Source organism: Gouania willdenowi, chromosome 5, assembly GCF_900634775.1.
Source record: "Gouania willdenowi chromosome 5, fGouWil2.1, whole genome shotgun sequence".
Taxonomy (NCBI): domain Eukaryota; kingdom Metazoa; phylum Chordata; class Actinopteri; order Blenniiformes; family Gobiesocidae; genus Gouania; species Gouania willdenowi.
This window is the reverse complement of record NC_041048.1, coordinates 14,776,410-14,795,688: the sequence shown is the minus strand read 5'-3', so window position 1 is coordinate 14,795,688 and position 19,279 is coordinate 14,776,410. Positions and strand designations below refer to the sequence as shown.

The 19,279-nt window shown below is 38.0% G+C and overlaps 1 protein-coding gene across 2 annotated transcripts in view; it reads right to left on the bottom strand.

Moving 5' to 3' along the window:
• Positions 1 to 19,279, bottom strand: part of foxj3 (forkhead box J3) — a 100,446-nt gene that overhangs the window by 27,055 nt on the left and 54,112 nt on the right. For both annotated transcript variants that reach the window (XM_028447314.1, XM_028447315.1), the window contains exons 3-4: positions 8,048 to 8,122; positions 1,078 to 1,161 (exon numbers count right to left, since the gene is read on the bottom strand). In XM_028447314.1, the coding sequence (XP_028303115.1) occupies positions 1,078 to 1,161; positions 8,048 to 8,122 (159 nt within the window). The remainder of the gene's footprint in view (positions 1 to 1,077; positions 1,162 to 8,047; positions 8,123 to 19,279) is intronic.

Here is a 19,279-nt window from a genome sequence, read left to right as displayed (position 1 = left end):
GTACCTGTATCAGACGTATTTTATCTAAGTATGTAAGATGTGATCATTCCAGCATGTTCTTTTTGTTTTCTTTGTGAATAATATGTTATGGTTTCATTTATTCAGACAATTGTTCATCAGAAAATTTACTTTGATCTCCTGACACGTTTCGACTGTCAACTGCCAGTCTTCTTCAGAGGCTTCTGCAGAGGTCTTACATATTATGTAAGACGTGAGTTGTCCTCATGCTGAAAACGTGACTTGTCGCATATGCGAGGAAAATTATAAATAGTAACTCAGTGAAGTAACTTTAATATAATTACTGGTTTAGAAATACTAATGCATTAAATTACTTGCTGCTGAAAAAAGAGGTCATATTAGAGTAATGCGTTAATAACTATGTTACTGGCATCTATGAAATTGGGACACTCTGGTCATTCTCTTATATTTGCTTCATGTAAAACCTCAAACAAGTAACAAAGGAGTGTTAAATAAACAGTATTTTAGCTGCAAAACGACTACACAAACTCATTTTTTTAATCTAATATTTATGCTTGCTCATGTGCATAGTTAAGAGAGCAATTTAAGTATTTGAGATTGTAATACCAGCGTACGAGTCCCTGTTCATTGTAGCCACTGGTCAACCACAGATGAAAGATGTGGGGGGGCCCCCAGTGTAGAGACACCCAAGGGCGCAGTCAATCAGAACAGCTCACTAAAAAAAAACCTGTACAGCTTTATGTAATCCCTGGACTAAATTCATGCATAATTGAAGACAAAGGCTTGCACTCTGAATAGCCAGTGAGCACAGTTCTGCATTAATTGATGTTTGTTTAAAAAAAAAAAAAAAAAAAAAAAAAGCGCAAAATGTATGTAATGGGCTAATGGCTGCCTGGGGCGTAGTTTATTATTAAGAAACCCATTTCATGACAGGCTTGAAAAGTTGCACAAAAAGGCAATTTCATACAATCTGGGTTCAAACTAGCACCGAGTCATTTCGCGCAGTGTGTGTGTGTGTGTGTACAGAGGTTTCAGCAATTATGGCTCATGTGTGTTAAAGTGTTAGTGCATGTAAATAAATGTGTTTTTTTTCCTCACCCGTTCTCCAGACCGAGGCCTCTTCTTCGGCCGTGTTGGCAAGGAGTCCTCCTTTGGATTGGTATCGATGGCCCAGTAAGAGCCCTGCATATAAAGAAAGACAAACAAGCTGACAAACGTTTCTTTCTATGATTATATTACTGAGAAGTCTGAGCATATGGTATAAGAATGCTTGTTGTTGGGGGGAAATTGTGAAAATGTACAAAACACAACCGTAAAGTTGATGCTCATCAACTACCAGGGTTGGGTTAATTACATTTTTCAGTTACAATTACGTTTTCAATTACTCATGTTCAATTACAATTAAAGTGACCAGAATTTTTTCCCAATGACAAATAAATGACCATTACTTTTATCCCTAGAAAGTCAATTACAATTACATTCTCAATTACAATAGTTCAATTACAATTAATCACAATTACTATGCATGAAATAAATAACCTAATAGAAGTTAACCTCCCTCTCGTGTTAGCATCCTGTAATCATCTCTTATGATAACGGGTCTTAAATCAGCTTTAAAATACACTAAACAAATATCTATCATCTAATATCTTTCCTATTTTCTATTGGTAACCTTTTTAGGCTTCCTAATCAATAAAAATATTGGTTTTAATATTTTTAGTGTGGGCATCTGAGCCTATTTTGTGTCAGTATACCCCTCAATTTCATTTATTATTTTTTTTAAATATAGGAAAGCTTGATATGAAACATTTGAATAATTGTTAACTACATACGTGTAGAACTGTACATAGAAATGTAACATGGTTTCCCAGTTTTGCGTTAAATTATAATTGATAACTTTTAATCAAATTTTCTTGGCAACTATCAATTACACAATTACAATTATAATTGACCCCAACCCCGTTGACTACAGAGGCATCATTCAGCCTTTCCTATCAGCAAATCAATGGTTCAGCTTCCTGTGTTGTCAAAAACAGGAAAAATAACACTGTGAATAATTATGCATAAAATTGAGTGTTAATTTATGTGAGATGATGTTAACAAGGCTTCCTCTTAGTAGCACCTCCATCAGAAGTTGGCACAGGGAATGAGTGTTGGTGAAACGCTTAAGCCTTCGCTGAAGCCACACTTCCTCAGCCTCAGGTACTGAAGTCAGTGCAACGCTGCCCGACTCCCTTTCAAGGATGAAAGGGAGCCACACTTCCAGGCCAGGAATCCACAGCTCGGCCACAATGCATTCTTTTAATGTCTGACCAAGGCTAATCTCGGAGAAAACAGTTGGGGCTGGCTCTGGGGCTACATTGAGTAATTCTACTGGGCTGCATTATTTATCTCAGCACTTGGCCCCATTCAATTTATTTTTTTCAATGACTTCCCTTCTCCAACCCAAAAGGAACAGAGCTTACAGTTGTTAAAAATTAGATTATCACCCTTAAGGCTGCGCGAGCTCGGAATTTGTTTTTAGTATTTTATACGACTCCTGATAAAAATCACAATTGTCAAGAGAAAGTGAGATCAGGACCTTTAAAATTACTTCCTGAGTCAGGAGAATAGCTGATATTTTTATTTTTGACACATGAGTTCTTCATGCTATAGCTGGTAATCTCAGCTCTCACAAGGTTTCCCAGCAACTGTAACAAAAAAGGGCCTTAAAAATCACAGCTTATAATATGCGTGAAGCTTTGGGGTCAATTAGGTTTTTCCTTAGAGGGAAAAATAATTCACAGCACCATCAGCATGAGATGAAGAAGCATCTCATGTAGATGTAAGCTACTGTACAAGTGCATCAGAGCAGAGGTCTATGTTTGGCACAGATGTGTAGAGTACTGATATATTCTACTCAAGCAGAAGTACTGTAATTTCATTTGAATTGTACTCAAGTACAAGTAAGTCATACATAAAATACTCAAGTATAAGTAAAAAGTAAATAAATTAAATAGTATTTAAAGTAAAATTTACAGTTAGGTTCATCCCCAACATTTATTGTTGATAATAAATCTTGCCACAGTTCCCTTGCATACAGTAAACATCTCATGTATAAACTTAAAAAGGACGAGACTAAATCTTGCACAATTGGAACCTAATTTATTTTCCACAAAAGCATCTGTATGAAATAAAAGGTTTGTCAAAATGTACAATTCTTTTTTTTAAATAAAACAACACCAAGGAATTAATATGTTAAAGGAGACATATCATGCATTTAAATCCTTCCTTTTTTACATATAAATCATACAGTTGTGGTTTTTATAAAGCGTAACTGCACTGCTTGGGTCTGAATTCCTCATTATTATAGCTCCACAGACCCCTTTTCTACACCTTTTCTGATGTGCTTCTCTTTAAATGCAAATGAGACACTTCATACCCCGCCCCCTCTCCAGGTTGCAGAGGTGACACTCGGTTCAACTTCACCCTGTTCGGCCATTTTTGTAGTTTAATAGAAGAGATACGATTATGTAGAGGTGCAGAAACGTTTTATTCACACGTTATTTACAAAATGTCAACAACGGAATACTTGTCCATCCAGCCTTACATGTTCAAGCCAGAGTCGGACCCGGCAGAGCAAGATGAAAATGAAGATGATGAACCTGCAGAACCCTAACAAGTGAGCTAACACAAGCACCGAGCTAACACAAGCACCGAGCTAACACTAGCACCAAGCTAACGTCACGAAATGCATTTTAATACAGAGACAAAAACGGCAAAATAAAATGACTAATGAAAACTTTAGACTTAAATAAATCACATAGGCCATATCATCAAGGATCTAAAACGAGCACACTGCGCTAACATATGAAGACGGTGCAACTGCTAATGCTAACAAAACAATGATAGGGACGTCTTATCATCACACTTTTTAGCGTTATTTACAGCTTACTGAAGTGCTCTGTTCGTCGTCTCCAAAGATAGAAGGAATTGAACCCTCAATCAGACAAAGTCTTTCGGCAAATCCTTCTTTATACTGGCAGAGGTTGCTGAAGCAGTCATCCTTGAAGTGCTTCGCGCACACAAAAATTACCTTACCCACAGATGTGGGTACATTTCCGTAAAAAATAAAACTCAACCAGGCACTTCTAAAAGGTTCTGATGCTGGGAGACGGTGTAATGAAGCGTGTGGGTTACTACATCCAACAACCGAACATTTTGACTTATCCTTGCGTAACTTCGGCATCCTTGAGCTTGGACTACAAAATAAAAGCGAGAAATAAAAATGGCGGATTGCTCGAAGTGTTGGACCTGGAGTCGATGTCCTAATTTGGCAGTTCCGCTGCAAATACTGTGACGTTATTGTTCAAAAAACGTAATAGAGAATCGAAAAATCGAAACAGATTGAAAAATATGAGCAAAACAGAATATAAAGATATCTACGGAGCACCTGAAGAGACTAATTGGATTTTTTCTGTACTTCTAAACACTCTAAATATACAAAAAAAATGCATTGAAGGGCTAAAAAAAAGTGGATTTAACATGATGTGTCCCCTTTAAGGTTTCACTTATTATTAAATTATTATTCAAAAAAGATAACAAAATGAACTTGCTGGAATTAACAACAAATTCGATTCAAAATGAAAAATTCTTTAATTATAGCTAAATTTATAAACTCTAAAACAGTGCCATGCCAAATGTGCCATGTGGGTAACAACATAATAGGTAGAAGCCCCAACCAACCCAAGAAAGTGGCTTTGATCAAAAATGGTACAACTAAGAAGGTTTGAATTCATTATGTTCAATGTGCCATGAAACTCAGTAATGGTTTGGTGTAGAAATGCAACAAATAATTATACTTATTTTAAAACGTACTTAAGTAGAAAAACTGATTTAGAAATATCATCATCATCATCATCATCATCATCATCGCTGTCCGTAGGTGGGTGGACGATGACTGTCCTATGGTTGAGGTCTTGTTACGATACTTTTCCTCTAGGGAGGCCGGTCCTGTGCCAGCGCTATACTATACCCATAAAACCAACTTTAATACAATAAGGTGAGTACTTGTTATCCATTACTTTTACCTCTGGTTTCGTATTAGGGGCTACACTGAGGAGTGAATGGGTGGCCTCTTGTCATTCTGTAATACATTTCATTGATGCAAAAATCAAATTCAATGTGAGTGATCAGGCAAAGCAAAAGTGTAGGGTGTCTTTTTAATTAGGAGGAAAATAAGTTAACCCTCATGGGATGAGTGCTCCTGTTTTTTCCAAACACTCCACTGCAGAGAGTTGGGAGGAAAAAGATAAACATAAAGAGTCATTGAATTATTCACTGATACACTGCAATATACAGCAGAGGAGGAAAATAAAGTGTATTCTTGCAGTCCGGGGCAAGAAAAAAAATAATATATATATATATATATATATATATATATATATATAAGAGCTCAGCCACACTATTTCTTGAAGTCCATAAACAAAGAAAAATTCATTGATTATAAGTCATAATGATAATGGTTACCTGATCAACTCATCTATGATACCCTAAGTACTGACACATGCAAGAAACTACAACAAAAACTGACATTAGCAGAAGCCTTCACAGGCTACATTTCTCCTCCAAGGTAGAGAGTGCAAGTGCACACAACACTCACTGTCATCTTGTACACCATCTCAGAGAGAGCGGGAGGCAGACGGAGAGCAACACGACTCTCCTATCTCATTCAGCCAGCAGTTCTCATATTCCTGCCACATTACAATATTGATGCAACATATCAAGAGCAGCTAGCGCCTCTTTGAAGTTGTCTTCGGGGGGAAGGGAGTGAGGAAAATTCCAAATTAAACATTAAGGATGCAGGCATGTTGTTGGCCATGCATTTGGAATAGGATCCATACAGCAATAGATTATTTTGTATTTAGTGGAGCAGCTCCCAGGAGTGTCAATATCAGAGGATTATAGCAAAACACAAAATTAGCATTCAGTCCCATCCTCAACACAGCAAGGCACAGCTCTTCATGCGTGTGTACGAGCGCGTGTGTAATTATTTGTGTAGTACCATGTGCACAGGTACCATGCGCTCCATCAGTAGCGGGATATTATCTAGGTTAGGGAACATATGGCTAGACGTATGCAAACCGTGACACAAAGCATAGGTACATAGGTTCCTTTCTTTCTGAACAATATAGTCTGTCCAGGGATGCTACATTGGATTGGGTTTGTTTACAAGGCCATACTGGGCAAACTCCCCCTTTTATCTGCGCTGCCTCATGTCTCCGGCAAGGAGTGGATACAACACCCGTTCATTACATCGGCTCCTCCAAGCATTCCCAGAATCCACAAAGGAAAAAGGCTTTTTTTTCCCAACACTGCACCTTGGTCATTAAAGAACCTCCAAATTCCCTATAGCTTCAGAATTTTGAATTCAAAACCATATTGACAAAATGTTCACTAGAACAGTGGCTCTCAACCTTTTTAGCCCACACCCCCCAAGATTAAGGAACCAGTGGTTGAACACAGACATGAACACTGAAGAACAGTCATGTAGAGGCAGGGCCATCTATAAGGGGGAATAAAGGGGAGAGCTTTTTGGGGCCCATCTGTAAAGTCAGCAAAATGATGGTCCATTGTTCTATAAATCTGTGATAATCACATTTAATTATCTGAATACTATCTACTTTTCTCCAGGAAGTGTATTATTATATAATCCATTAGCATACAGTCATTTTAAAGATAAAATGGGTTAAAAGTGACCAAAAATGGTGGAAAAGGTGATGAAATGGGATTTTAAAAACTACAGAAATCGGTTAAACGTTGCAAATTAGAGTGGCCAAAAACAAATAGAAAAAGTGGTAAAAATGGTTTAAAGTGTCAATATTGGCTTAAAAGTGGCAGAAATTGGGGGATGAGTGGGTTGGGGTAATGTAATTTAAAAAGTATGAACAATTAGTTTAAACTGGCAAATAGTGCTGTGGGTTATGAATGTGGTTAAATTGGCAAAAATAAGCATAAATTATGGTGAGAAGAGGTTAAAAGTGATAACATTTGTATCAACATAAGCAACATTAGGTGGGAAAAACGGTGGAATGAAATTGTTTTTTTTTTGCCGAAAATATCTTGAAAGTGGGAAAAATGTTCAGAAAAGACATTTAAATTTGATAGAGAAGTGGCAGAAATTGGAGTAATGTAGCCAAAATGCATTAAAAGAAGAAAAAGTGGTGAAAAAAGGTTAAAATATAGCAAAAATTGGCTCAAATTGTTAAAAAACAAAAAACAAAAAACATTCTCAGTTTCTTGAAGGCATTTGGCGACCGTCCCTTAGAATCTTGCAACCCCAAAGTTGAGACCCCTGAACTAGAACAATTGTTGTGTACATTTTATTCTGTCTGCTCTTTTATTCTGTGCTAATGTGCCTCTTGGCTAGGTTTCCATAGACAAAAAAGGAGATTTATTTCTAGGGACTACTGGGTATTAAAAAAAGAAGAAGAAAGAAGCTGAATAAAGAAAATAATCTGGTTGATGCCATGTGCGATTGGAGGCAAAGTAAGCAAAAGCAGCAAAAGAAGGTGGTCCCACTGAGATTCAAATGTCAAATTACCATGGACAATATGTTCTCTTACAAAGATTTAAAAAAAAAAAAAAAAAAAAGGGGCTGAAGGGCTATACAATGAGGTTAAACACTACCTACCGTACATATCAGACTCAAAGAAGGGACCACAAGAGGCTAGAAGCCAGGTCACTTTCAACCAGTCATTACAATTTTCTTCTACCTTACCACAACCGTATTCCATACTGATCCAAACATTTGTTTTCTTACAGTTAAAATACTCTCTCGCGGGGGTGGGAGCTTTGCAATAGATTACCAGCATTCCATGCATTTCCAGACTGTCAGTGTCCTGGCAGCCACTCAAAGGTAACATTTTTCTACCAGAGAATAGATAGAATGATACACACCAGAACAAGGTAAGAGCAGTGAGTCCTGCCAACAGAGAGCTCTACCCCCAAAAAAACACATTCCACCAGTCTACAATTATGCATTTTCAGATTCTATAAAATTATTATAATAATAAAAAGTAAGGCTCACCTTTCCAGGGTCATCTTTGGAGCGAGGCACTTTGAGAAAACACTTGTTCAATGACAGATTGTGCCGTATTGAATTCTGTGGACAAGAGAACAAAGAAAGGCAGCGAGGTCAGTAAAATCATCAAAAAAAAAATCACCAAGATAATTTCAGAAACTTTTACCTACATCACAATACATTGATAAATTGTAGCATGTGAACTTACTGATATTATATATCATGTACATTCACATCTTGATAAAATAATGGCTTAAATCACCTTTGAGTTTTAAGAAAAATTTTTACAATAAAAAAATATTCCAATAAATAAAATGTCAAAGAATAAATAAATAAAATAATCATCAAATTCAATTTATATTTTTTTTTCACTACAAGGGGATAATACAAAAATGTTATGAAGTCTGGCAACCTTTTTTGACTTATTTGGAAAATGTGAACGCAGATGACATTTGGTGCTGTGATATAATTGTATTTCTATTATTGTATTGTATTCATTATCATTGTTTTTTTCTGGGGTGTGTGTCTTGTGAACTGTAATTCTTGAGTTATCTGGCCTTCTGTTAAAGGAGGGGATGCGCAGGGGAAAAATAAAATGTATCTGTTGAATGATGCCTTCTATGCTATTCTATGCTATTCAAAAATAGACTATTAAATAAAATATCCAACCGAATAAATCAATATTTGACATTGATAATAAAGCTCTGACTTTGTTTTATTTGATCAAAAAAAAAAAAAAAAAAAAAAAAAATCATGTCTAGGCACATCAGGTCTCTGTGCCTTAGTTGTTTTAGCTTTATTTAAACCTACCATTAAGACATTAACAAAATAAATATTGCCATCTGATCAGCTGGCACTAAAGTGTTAAGGGCATTAAACCATATGTACAACATGCAAACAATGATTATAATTAAATGTACTATTATGAATACTGTGTTTGCCAAGGCTGCTTTGCTTAGTAAAAAAAGAGGTGAGAAACACTGCATCTCTCAGACTAATGTAAACCATGGCAAAGGTAAAATCTATTAGTGCGTGATTGAAAATGGCAGTAAAATATAAAATATTACCGTAATTTTTGTAACAGACTTGTTCCAAGGAAAACAACAAGGTTAGAAAACTTGCTGGCATGTCAGGATTGCGTCTCAGCAGTGGTTTTATGACTAGACTCGGCTTTTCCTTAGTGCACAAGTTTGGGATTTCACCCACAAAGCAATATCTTTCATCAATGTCCAACATGCTGTATTCTGGTACGACAACATATCAAATACCAGCAAAGCCAGAAATAGGAGCCAGAAGGAATCCCACACTGGGTTTGCTGCTGACGGTTGGGCCTGATATTAATTAAAGCTTCAGTGGACTCCTGTGGGAGCAGGAAATAAATTATGTAGATCACTCTGAAAGTTAACTCATTATAGAGTTACAAGATACTTCACAGCGATGAAGGAGAGGCAAGGTGGGCTGAAGTAAACACAAGGGCCAATGTTCCCTTCCTGAGTAAAGCTGCAATGGCAAAATAAATACCGCGGACCAGCTGAAACTGAACCAGCCAAAGGCTCAAAAGCACACACACCTCCACTCCACTTTATCAAGTACTACGAACAGATGCTTGCAATAAGGTGGAGGATTTAGATTGAGCAGTAGATATGCGACAACAGACAACAGAAGATCTCTGAGAGCAAATGCTTAGAGCGCTGTCAACATTCAGACTAGTACCACCACAGCAGCGATGATAATCATAGTCTGGAAGTCGCCATTTTAAAGCCACCTGCAGAAATAGAGAAAATCTAAATATTCCAACAACAGGTAACAAACAGGAGGAAACAGATAGGTTTTATCGGCTCAAATCAAACCCGACTAAAGCTTTAGGCAGCAATTTATGTAATTCTTTAGGAAAGGCTGCTTTTTCCTTCCTTTATGAATTGACCAATTGGCTGTTCTTTTAACTCCCAGAATCAATCGTTAATTACTGCCCCAACGGCCTCATTTAATGATCAACATTCATGATGAAAACTAGACACTTCATGTTACTACTTTTATTTTTTTAAAGTATTAAGCTGTTGTAAGAACAGTGACGATGTTGGCGTTGAAAGCATTCTAGTCGACTGCCGAAGAACTAGTTGTTTATTGGTTCGTTTTTAAGTGAAGTAATAATGTATCAGCAGCATGTTTCAGACTATAATTCAATCGGTCGAAGTGTAACTTGATTTAACAGCAGCTGGATGTTAGCACACAGGCTAATCACAATTAGCAGAGACCGAGCAAATAAAAAAAACGTTAAACGCCTTGTTTTTTCAAATTCAAGCTCTTTTGCTTCGGTACTGGAAACAAAAAACGTTTTTTTTTTTTTTTGTTTTTCATGTTTTTGTTACATTATGAAAAACAAATTAACGAATGATACACGGATCATCCTCCAGCCAGTGCATTTGTGCGTGCGAGAATGTACAAGAGACAATAAAAGTTAGTATTTTATTGGTGGTGTTTGTATATCTAACATGATGGTATCTGCTGATGATTACATGACTGCTCCGTTTGTATAAATAATAAGTAAGAGCTTCACTTTGTATTTAGTAACAGGAGGATTTCTCCTCTCCCTGTTGATCATAAATGTGAAGCCTGAAAATGTTATTAAGCACTGAACAGTAATTCTGATGACAGACTTTTGATTTGATTGTTCATTGTGTTCCTTTTTGTATGAGTAGTTACTAAAGATCAATGTGACTGTTGGTCACATTGATCCTAATGTTAAAACTACTGTTTGTTGGACTGCAGGACTGTTACTGTCCAAATGTTTGTTGTTTAGTGCTTTGAGCTATTGGGTATATATTTACAAATATTGATTCTAGTGCACATTGGTTCAGCTGCTCATCTGTCTCACTAGTATTTCTACTAATAACTTGATACGCAGAGGATGTTTTCAGATCATTATTAAATGCTGCATACAATAGTTTGAAAGACAAGGTTTTGTCTTTGTCATAGACTAGTCAACTAGTCGAAGGAAACATCAGTGTAGATGACAATGAAAGTAGTCGGTAAGCAACATCCCCAAAGGACAGCCACTGGGTTTTAATTGGTTTGGTTTGATTACATTATATTTAATTCAATCAAGTTCATACATGCCTAATAAACACAATGGGGGAAAAAAAGCCCCTCCTTAAACTGGCTATTCTGTCAGCAGAGCCTTTGGATGCTTGGAATATTCTCTAAACGCCTTGAAATGACTTTCAGTATTTTTTGAAAATACCAAAAGTGAGCCACAGGATCAAACAAAATGAAAAAGAATATTTTCCTTTTAAAATCAATTACTTATAATACAAATCTCTTAGGTTGACTGACAGGCACAGACACACACAACTTCTGTACAACGACACAGAAATATTTCATGCCAAAAGTTGCTGGGATGTGACACACGTGCTATTTATGCTGAGCACTGGTCTGACCGATTGACCCCTGTGGTCCACACTAAGAGAGTTGCTCTTCTGCCAAGCAAATAGTCGCTCAGCCAGTGACTTCTATACACAAGTGACGGCACAATTACGCAGGCTTCGTCCTTTTCTCTGCATTTTGTTCCACAGACTCGTCACTGGAGCTCGACATTAGATGAATAAAACAATGCACACATGGAGTGTGATCATGCATAGTGGATTGCAACAAATGGATAGGATGCTCTCCGATTTAGCTGGCCGGTGCGACTGTAAAACCTTAAGACAAGTCAGACAATGGAATAATTACTGAGCGAGAAAGACACAGACAGAAAGTAAGAGAGACTACATCTATGTGTGTGTCCTGATGCTAAGCAGACAGAGGTAGTTGAACTTCCACATAGAGGTAGCTGCCTCCATTAAGACTCTTTGCTCGGCCTAAATGATTGATATAGTCAGGCATTCAGGGCCTGCTGCTTTATTTAAAGTTTTTTTTAATGAATTCTCCTGCTTGGTGTTCCTATGTTATGTCTGCAACTACCGGTATGTCAAGATAAACAAGATGCAAAGGGAGAAGACATCACAGCATTTGTTCAAGTTGCCGATGGTGTCCACATTTAAAAAAATAATTATTTAGTGCTTTTGAATTAATACACCAATTAGTAATAGTTTTACTGATAGTTAGTCTAACTACATCCTATTCAAACACACTCTCTACACATAGCTCTAACGGGCTGCAATGGGTGACGTCCAGTCAGACACAGTTGTGCCGGGTTGTAGCAAACCCCCCACTTCTGACCCTCGATGTATACCCATCACACTGCTCACACACCTATTACACTGATTCCAATCATACATAGTCTAGCACCAAGTGTTTCCATGCAGGCAGACATGCTAATACTGTATCCAGAGATTTTCAGAAAAAAAAAAGCAGTAAGCCTAAAAAAAAGTATAAGGCTAAAACTCGCGGCGAGTTGCCGCCGATGGCGCGTGGCACCTAGGGGGTCTGTTTAAGCAATTTAGCAATATGGTGGCTTTTGGAGCATTATATTAGTGTAATTGCGGCTTTTCTTCTGATTATTTTGTAGCACTTTTCTCGCCTAGTTTTTGTTTGCATAATGCATTTACAAGTTAAAATCTGGTATCCATGTTAATGATGACAAAGAATTGAGCTAATAGAAAAACCTGACTTTTACACATATTGATCATGATATTAATCATTTATGAATGTGTTTAAAGCTTTAAATCTTTGAGCATATTGTAATAAAAATGTTCAAAGTGTCCAATAACACAAGATAAAGTCCATACATCTGTCATATTGAGAAAAAATGGCATGCTAAAAGCGTTCAGAAAATATACCGGTAAGGGAGGTTCAGTTTCGGTTTTGGTTTCAAAATGGAGCTGAGAGAGGATTCTACAAACTGCAGCTTTAAGAGTAGAAAGCGGCCAGAAAGAGAGTAGTAGGCGATTCTGCCCGCCGCCTACGGATCTGGCAGTTCCTGATCTGTGGTTCACGGCTCAACTACTCTGGGACACTCTGATGTTCTATCTCTCTATCCAGTTCTGTTCCTCCTTATGTCCACTAACCCCAACCAGTCGAAGCAGATGGCTGCCACCGCTGAACCTGGTTCTGCTGGAGATTTCTTCCTGTTAAAAGGCAGTTGTTTCTTCCCACTGTCACTAAAGCTTGTTCATGTGGATATTATTGGGTTTTTTCCTTCTGATCAAGAATTTTATATTTTGAAAGCGCTCTGAGATGACTTTGGTTGTAATTTGTGCTATATAAATAAAGTAGAATTGAATCGTCTTCAATCTATTCCAAGCATCAACCAATTTTAGAATATATGTATTTCCCAGGACTGAAAGAGTACAAAACAAGAGCTCTCAAAATGTCCTAAACATCGTTTTGCATCAGAAACAAATTGAAACCCTCATGCTGACCCTAACAAACAATCCATTTAAATGATTCTTGCTGTCCAGCTTTCCTTGTTCTTGAAATTCTCCCACCGAACATTGCCAATTTTTTCCTGCAGCCAATAGCCATCACCAAGATGGACAATAAAAGAAATTCAACTTAAAAAAATAATATCAAACCTTGAGTTTCAAATAGTTCCAATTTTAAATAAATTAGTTTTTCCAATGACAATTTGGATGAATCGGCATACAACAATTCAGTTGCTGAAATCAGCAATAGCGAGCAGCAATGCATTAAAGTGTGCTCGAGTCATGGCGCCACTCTCCACATCACTCACAGCACAATGCAACCTATTGACAGTATTTCGGACGTCATCACTGGTGAGATATAGTCAAGCTTTTGTTGAGTTTTTAAAGAGAAAAACTAGCTTTAAGAATGAGATTAATTTCTATTTTAGGATAGACTACGCTGACAGTTTGAAAAGTATAAGACATTAGGGGTCACAACCAGCTTAATAAGAGGAAAAGTTTTGTTTGAAGGTTTGATCTCTCAAAAGTCTTAAATATGTATTTATTATGACAATAACATAATTTTTCTAGGCTGGATAGTTTGGGGAAAAAAATCAGAATGTGCAATAATGTGAAATATTCCTGATGACTAAATCTACCAGTAAGTTGGATTTAAAGCGATTATCAGGAGGATGAAAAGAGAGCGAAAATTCAAAAGCGAACATCTCAATGTGCCTCCCTAAACAGCTCCACTTCCTACCCCTGCCTCTGCCTATCTACCAGAAGCCAGTTTTTAGGGGAAGCTTTAAAGTTTCGGAGCGCTCCTCCATGATGCTACGCTGCTCAGAGTGATGTCTGTTTGCTGTTGTGACGCGCAGCCTTGCATTCACTTTGATTGACAGTCTCCGCTACAGGAAGTCGAAGCCTATTGGCTGGGCGATCGCGGCGCGATTTTCTATTTGTATAGGGGTCTATAGGAAGAAGGCGGGACTTATATACTGTACATTGACGTATATGAATGACCACCGGCAGTAGACCATAGTAAAAGACTAGTTAGGCATTTTTTTCGCATTTCAAAAGAATGATACATAAACATAGATTTCTCAGAAACTCCGGATATCAGCTTTAAGTCAAAAGACTGATTAAAACAATCAAAATTTGCTGTCAAAATTGAGGCGGGTGAGAGCGTCTTTATTTAAAAGTTTCTTGAATAACCCTTTATATTTATTTGTGACTTAGGATGTTTGCATGTTACTTTGCACCTGAAGGCATTTTAATGCAAGACATACAGATTTTGTAGTGGCGTTATGGTTGTAGAACACAACATGAATGAGTTCATGGGTGAATCAGGGTTCTCACCAGGACATTGTCACAGCATAGGGGGTGTGGAGTGAGAGCGAGCACTGCTGCCGCAGAAAATTTAGAAATTTAGAAGTCTTTGGGGGCCAAAATTAGTGAAGTAAAGCTAAAGTTGTTTTTTCAAATCTTTGTTACTGCCTTACTTTTAGGGGTGTGTTATGTAAGGGACCTTACGATTAGATTAATCAACGATTATTACGATATTAATGATTATCACAATTTTTTTGCATCTTTTTCTCACTTTGTGGCTATTTCATACTTTTAAACTATTTAATCTATTCATTAAAGTAACCAAACAAATGTATCACTATTATCTTTATTTATATTAAATCACAAAATCCAACAGTAATCATATTACAAAATAAATAAATATGTATAAAAATAACTACAATATTAGCTTGTTCAGCTAATTCAATCTGATCTAACACAAAAGCTTATTCAGTAAAAATAAAGACTTCCAAACAAAACTTAAATGAGCAGCATAAATCCCACAAGAAACTAAACATTTTGCTGTGCACAATCAAATCAGCTTTAATAAAACCTACAATATCAGCTCTCAGAACACTTTTTTGGGGGGTTTTTAAATAAAATGTGGATGGATAATAGAACACAGTGAATTATTAATGGCAGGGACTGTAAGTGCAGAGGGAAATGTGCAGCTGTAAGAAAAGGAGCTGGTGGTCAACATGCTTCCAATTCAGTGTTCTGCTGTGCAGTTACACAGCGGTCTGTGTTTCTAGACGAGTCGGGTGGGTGGTAGACAACGCCAACGACCCCTGGCACCAACTGTCGTGGTCCGGTCCCCGTGTTGGGGAACTGAGGACAGTCCGTGCCTGGGGTGAGGGGGCTCCGTCCCCGCTAGAGAGCAAAGAGGGCTCAGAAAGGTAACCATGTCCACGGCCTTGGGAAGCGGGAAATTAGGAGCAGGGCGGTGCCATCGCCGCCGGGCCCTTCCAGACCACGGTATGTTTGAACCACCGCGCACACGGACTGTCCCCACTCCTCGGAGCTTAAATACGTGTACGCTTTTATGGTTATGCAAGCAGAGGATGCATTGCACACAGGCAGCACCAGGGGCAGCTAAAAGGTTGCAGGGGTCCTTAGGTTAAGACGGAAGCCTCCGAGCCAATCGCCTGTATTAAATAGGTGCTGCTGATGTATGTGTTTCTGGGTTATTCAGATTAAAAATAAAGTTAAAATAACCGGTGCACACCTGGGAGTCCCTTTGGTGCCCATGTGTGCAATAATTACGACGGTACCAATTAAAAAAAGAAAAAACAACAGAAACTTTGCTGAAAACAGAACGTAGGAAGCGCCATTGCTCCGTAGGGGAGAAAATTTACAATGTCGGGGGCCCCTATGCTCAACATTGCGGACCCTGAGTGAATGATCAAAATTGATTAAATGATTTCAGCACTTTTTGCATTCTTAAAAACATTTGTTGCAATTGCAGTTAGGTAAAATGTATATAGTTGGAATTATTAGATATAATCCATGATAGATGATGCTTTTTAGGGGTACACAGGTACATAAATACACAGGTATGATTAACGGGGGAGACATGTAGTGAGAGAAAGAGGTCTGAGGGTGTAATCACTTGTACACAAAGTGAGTCAGACAGAGATCACTGCAGGGGTCCTACCCAAGTGCTCCTCAACATCCACCTGCAACCCCCACAGAACACTTCATATTCAGTCTTAGCACAGGCCATGTGTGTGTTCTCAGGAGGTTGGATGCCTCCTACACACGTTCAAAAAAACTCACACTCCCGGAATCGTGTCTCCTAACAAATGGTGGTGATTTAACACAGCCGGACAGCAGTAAAGGCATAAGCTGCTCCAACCTTGCTGGCCCCTCCTGCTGAGGAACTCAGCAGCTTGGCAGAAGGGCCACCAGGGGAAAGTAGGTCAGCCTGACCTCTATGTGCAGCATCTCAAATGTTCAGAGTGAGTTAAAGGGACAGGCCATGTCAGTGCACAGCTCCTCGCAGCAGGGAAGAGGTAGCATCCTGTGCACATGGTCGGGGAGTCCAAGGGATTCAACTCAACTTGCTGGGATGAGCACGCGTATACCAATAATGACAAAAAATAAAAAAATAAACACTAAATAGTAATGTAGGAAAAGGACTCACATAATGGTGAATAAAACATCACAAGTGAGGGTTCTTGGCTTTCACATGTTACAAATTTGTTTGATTCCTGTTGACAAATCTTACAAAAAAGTAAAAGTAACCAGCAACTATTTGTTGTATTTCCCACAACCAAGGAAAGCCAACAAAGAACTTTCCATCCAAGTTCAAGGGCCTGAAAGGCATTTTTAAAAGTTTTTAAAACAACCTCCAATGGAAGTTAAATTCAGCACTGCTGGATTTTCTGCCTCCGTGATCAAAGTGTTCACTCTGGCACATCGGTGTGTGAAAAAAAAGCAGGGGGTAAACAGTGTCAGGAACTGATGGTTAAACATTAGTGACCTTTACTACAGGAGCTGTTCATAAAAGGGAAATATTCATTGTTAAAATGTCAAAATCAATTTACATCCAACAAGGGGGAAAAAATGATCAAAGTCAAACCTCCACATTCTAAATGCTATGCTTTTATTAATCAAACCTAATAGCCTCATGTGATTTCTTAATTTAATGGCGTAAATGGCTGTGTACCTTTTCCTATCATCTCTCACATGCACGGACAGAAGAAAAAAAAGTGGGATTAGAAAATTGAATGTAGAAAGTGGGAGTTGGAAAAAACTAAACGGGAATGCGCACAGGTGTGCATACGCACAATAACCTGCATGCACACAAAGTTTGAGATCTGTATTTTTAGGGTCTTTGTTATTTTGTTTGGACCCTTTGACAGTGCGTACTTCTCAGCCTCCAGGATCTGAACAGAGGCCATGGAATGTAGCATCCTCGCTGTCTATTTGTAGTGGATGTGGGAAGGCATGTAGGGTGCCGAAAGATTTGCGAGGCACTGCTTGCGTATAAAAAGCATGCATAGACGCACACACAGGTGGAAAGGAGGTGAGTTTTTTTTTCCAGGTGTGATCAGTAGAAATGTAGGAAAGCTTTGAAAACTATATAGATTGCATAAGAACCTCGAGTACAACGATAATAAAAGGTAGTTAATTTAGTTAATTACTTATTAGGACTTCTACCTTCAGAACATGCAATGAATCCCTTTAGGTTTACATTATTTGTGACTGGGGGGAAGGGCTACTTTGTAATAGAGCTAAAATTACTTCATCATACAACAACTACATTGCAATTTTTACCTGTATGATAAATGCAAAATTGTAAATTGCATTAATACTATTTATAGTTCAAATACTAACTCTTCTTTTCTCAGTCATGCTAGTTTTATTAGATTAACATTAACCATTGAACATTTTATCCTGAAGTAGCCACATTTGCTCATGTACAGTATTTTCTGTGGTAGAGAGCGCACCACTGTTAAGGCCACCTTCCAAGAAATTTACATTATTCCTGGAAAAATCCACAAACAAGTCGCTACGTCTCATAGGCTGCACTTCACTGGCTGATGAGGGCGCCCTTGAATTGACTCAGCCAATCAGAACGGGCTGACTGCTACTTAGGTTTGGATTAACAGAGATTCTCGAGTATTCTGATGAGTTTCAACTGATAAGTTTCCGTCTACATATGAACTCACCTCCTCACTCCCGCACGACAGCATATCAGCCCATTCACAGCTTTTTATGGTCAGTTTTTAGTGTAACCAGGCTGCTGCTGCTCTCTCTGCGTTTGTCAGCTCTAATTATGTGAGCTTCTTTATCAGCCTGAGGGTCCAGTCCTTTATGTCATTTATAATTTCTTACTATTACAAACTGGCTGAGATTTCTTATTTTAAACCTTAATGTATCTTTTATTTACCCCCTTCCTGCTCTAAGCAAACACCTTATTTTAGGCATAGAGAATAAAAACAAATGTATTACTTTTGCAGTCAGTCACTCCTATGATATTATGCCCCACTCGGACACTGACCTGGGCATACGAGGCACGTTGCAAATGTGTGCCTGCAACAGGAATGTGCGATGAATTATACTGAACCAGAAAGCATCTCCTTATACCATGTTAACTGTGGATTGCAGCGTGTTGCTTGTTCTCTGTGTAAAGATTGATACGTGTTATTAAAAAGCTATTGTTACCTTTTATTAATTACCCACCTAAGTGTGACACCCCCTGTGTGCACATAGAAGTCAATAAGTGTAGCTGTAGTGTGCTCTACCATAAAATAAAGATAAAGGAAACGCTACCGTGTTCTGAATAGTCATCATTCATCACACCAAATGATGGAATTGTAATACATAAAGCAGCTATCAAAAGACACCCTAAACTAAATCCTAAAAAGTTAACACCAAAGCTGACAAAAACAGCGAAACCAGCCAAAGTAGGACTGACAACATACAGTGCTTTCTCACATTCAACTCTACCAAGAGATTAATTGCCCACACACGTACCAACGAAGTCAAGAACAACTGTTAAACTTCTTAGTCAGAACTCAACATTAACGCTTGCCACTGGCAA